The sequence below is a fragment of the Teleopsis dalmanni genome, unplaced genomic scaffold (assembly GCF_002237135.1).
Source record: "Teleopsis dalmanni isolate 2A unplaced genomic scaffold, ASM223713v2 unscaffolded_contig_0779, whole genome shotgun sequence".
Classification (NCBI taxonomy): Eukaryota; Metazoa; Arthropoda; class Insecta; order Diptera; family Diopsidae; genus Teleopsis; species Teleopsis dalmanni.
Window position 1 is genome coordinate 1 of NW_024032161.1, and position 3,299 is coordinate 3,299.

The window sequence follows — 3,299 nt, forward strand, 5'->3', positions numbered from 1 at the left end:
ACTCACATTAATGGTATCCAATCTTCAACACATCCAGTCGGAGATAATTGATGTGCTTACAGATACACATCATGGGAAAATCAGTCCACTGCTATTAACTCCTGATCAATTAACAAAAGAGATCAACAGAATCAAAGGCCACTTACCAACATCGCGTACACTACCGTTCACAGAAGACAATTTGACCGATTTTTACAAGCTAATGAAAGTGAAGTCAACAATTAAAAATCAGCATGTATTATTTTTAATACAAATACCACTGCTAGACAAGCAGCAATTTGAATTGTTCAAGACAACACCGATACCGGTTGTAATAAACAAAACCATGATAATTATCGAAACTGAAGTGGAGTACTTGGCAGCCAACACTGTTCGAGATCAGTACATACCATTTGATGACCATGAGTTACGGGAATGTTTTTTAACTAAGGATAATACATACCTTTGCGATAATAAACAAACAAGACTAGGTATAGCATCATCAGTACATTCATGTGAAATTAATCTATTTAATGGTAATCAGTCAACAACATGCAACATAATAAAACTTCAAGGAAATATTGCATTGAAACAACTACACAACCCGAACCAGTGGCTATACGCAACAAAATTCGAAACATTGATGTCAGCTAGCTGTGAGACCTACTTGAGTCAGTTCTCACTGATAGGATCCGGAATGCTTACATTTGGACCTACGTGCATCATTAAAAACGCAGAAATAACCATACATGGCCATTATTTTATCTCCAGCACTGTATCCACGTCATTTCCACGATTTGGAAACTTATCAACAGTTGTACACATTAATGAGATGCAGAAAATCTTCAATACAACACCAAATAATGTAGAAACACAACTCAAGGAACTCACAGAATTACAAAACCAGCTGACTAAGGAAAACTTGACATATCTTCCCTTTAGAGTGCGACTAAACAGTATTCATCATCATACGATAAGTTATTTGGCGTTGTTAATTTCTATAACAATAATAATAATCATTACTTGGAAAACCAAACATAACAGATGTCAGAAACACACAATAAGCGAAATTTCAACACAAGGAAATGATATGCAGAATGCAGAATTACGTCAACAAAATTTGGACTTCACTGTGACCACAACCTAGGACAAGTTGAGTTGGCACTCAACGGCGGGGAGAATGTTTATGTTTGCATTTAATTCATATTATTTTATATTTTTATTTTTTATGATATTTGGTTACATGTGTTTACATATTATTTGGGCCAACACTGCGACCAGTCATTGACCAACAAAAAGTGCAATTTTGCATTATCAGCTTTTCTTGTTGGTCAATGCACTGAAGAAAGTATGTAATATGTTGGCCTATAATTATGTCAGCACAGCGTAGGCAAATTTATTTATTTGTGAATTATGCATTAATATTTATTGTCAATTAATGCATAATTTAATAGCTTGTTAATAAAATAATTTTGTATAAATATAAGAAATAATGTTAATAAAGTTCAGAAGGAAAAGAAAAATCAATTATAACTTTCTTACTTTCTCGCATCGGTTAGTTTGGGTTTCAAGTGCTCAAACTAATCAAAATAGAAAATACAAGTAGTTTGGGTTACAAGTGCTCAAACTACATTACACATAAAAATTGGCTACCAAGCTAACACAGATTAAGGATCTGGGTTAGCACCAAGTAGCGTACAAATACCATGATGAATTGGGCCATATAGGAATGGACAAAATGACAGACTTAATTTCACAAAGTTACTGGTTTCCGAAAATTAGAGCAAAAGCTCGACAGCATATAACAAATTGCCTCAAATGTATTACATATTCAGACAAACATGACAAAAATGAAGGGCTCTTGCACAGTATACCAAAAGGATCGGCACCATTTGAAGTCGTTCACATTGACCACTATGGACCTGTCGATAAAAGTAGATCAAAAAAATTTATTCTTGTTGTAGTAGACGCATTCACTAAATTTGTAAGGCTATATACCACTAAGACTACTAATACAAAAGAGGCAATAATGGCGTTAAAAGATTATTTCAGAGCATATAGTAGACCAAAATGCATTATTTCCGATAGAGGCAGCTGTTTTACATCCAAAGAATTTGAGAGCTTCTTGGAAGAAAATGAAGTAAAACATATCAATATAGCAACAGGGTCGCCGCAAGCCAATGGGCAAGTAGAACGAATTAATAGGAGCATTAAACCAATGATCGCAAAGTTAGTCGAACCAGAAAAAGGCCTGCATTGGGACGTAGTAGTAGAAACTGTTGAACACGCCCTAAATAACACAAAACAAAGATCAATAAATCAATACCCCAGTAAAATGCTTTTTGGAATTGATCAAAAAGGTAATGGAGCGGACGTGTTGAAAGAACGATTAAAAGAATTGAATGATAAAAAGACAGATAGGAACTTAGTTGAAATAAGAGAAAAAGCTGCTAAATGTCAAGAGAAAGTCCAGTTGTATAACGAAAAGTATGTAAATTCAAAACGACAAGTCTCACACAAATACAAAGTAGACGATTTTATTATGATAAAAAATTTTGACTCAAATGTAGGCATTCCTAGAAAATTAATTCCTAAATTCAAAGGCCCATATAGAATAATAAAAGTATTGCGCCATGATAGATACGTTGTCGGGGATGTGGAGGGCTTTCAGCATTCAAGAATTCCTTACAAAGGAGTTTGGGCTGCTACAAATATTCGACCTTACTTAACTTAAAAAGTTATAAAAACCAGGAATAAAAAAAAAAAAGAGAAAAAAAGAGTTTTAAAACTATTTGTAAAATTATATGAAAAAATAAAATAAAAACAAGGAGATCAGGTGCTCTCCATGTCAGGATAGCCGATTGTAACGACACAAATTTACAAAGTAAATTTCTGTGCTACATAAAACAAGAAGCAGAGAAAAACACAGTCTGTGTGTTAAATAACCGCCACCACTACACATAATATATTTATTAACTCACGTGAAAATAACTGAAGTAGGCTTAGCTGGAAAAAACATAAAATTGAATTAAAATGTTATTCAACATATCATGGACATTACCTGTGATCCTCGAAGCCAACGTGCCGCGGGCATCGATACATGTGCAGAATCTAAAATATACGGAAAAAAATTTAATTTGTTTGTTACAAATTTTATGAATGAAAACAAAATGTGTAAAGAAATTCTAAACACAACAACACTGAACACTTATTACAGAAAACACGTTTAATTATTGAACAAATATCTATTTGAAATATATATAAATAAAATAATACACAAAACAATTTAACACTCATGTTTGTACAATTTTATTTTTATA

At 33.0% G+C, this 3,299-nt stretch overlaps 1 protein-coding gene across 1 annotated transcript; it reads left to right on the forward strand.

The window, feature by feature from the left end:
- Positions 1 to 10: 10 nt before the first annotated feature.
- On the forward strand, positions 11 to 1,126 carry LOC119663694. Its single transcript, XM_038073301.1, has one exon. The coding sequence runs from the start codon at positions 11 to 13 to the stop codon at positions 1,124 to 1,126; it is 1,116 nt and encodes a 371-aa protein (XP_037929229.1).
- The last annotated feature ends 2,173 nt before the right edge of the window (positions 1,127 to 3,299 follow it).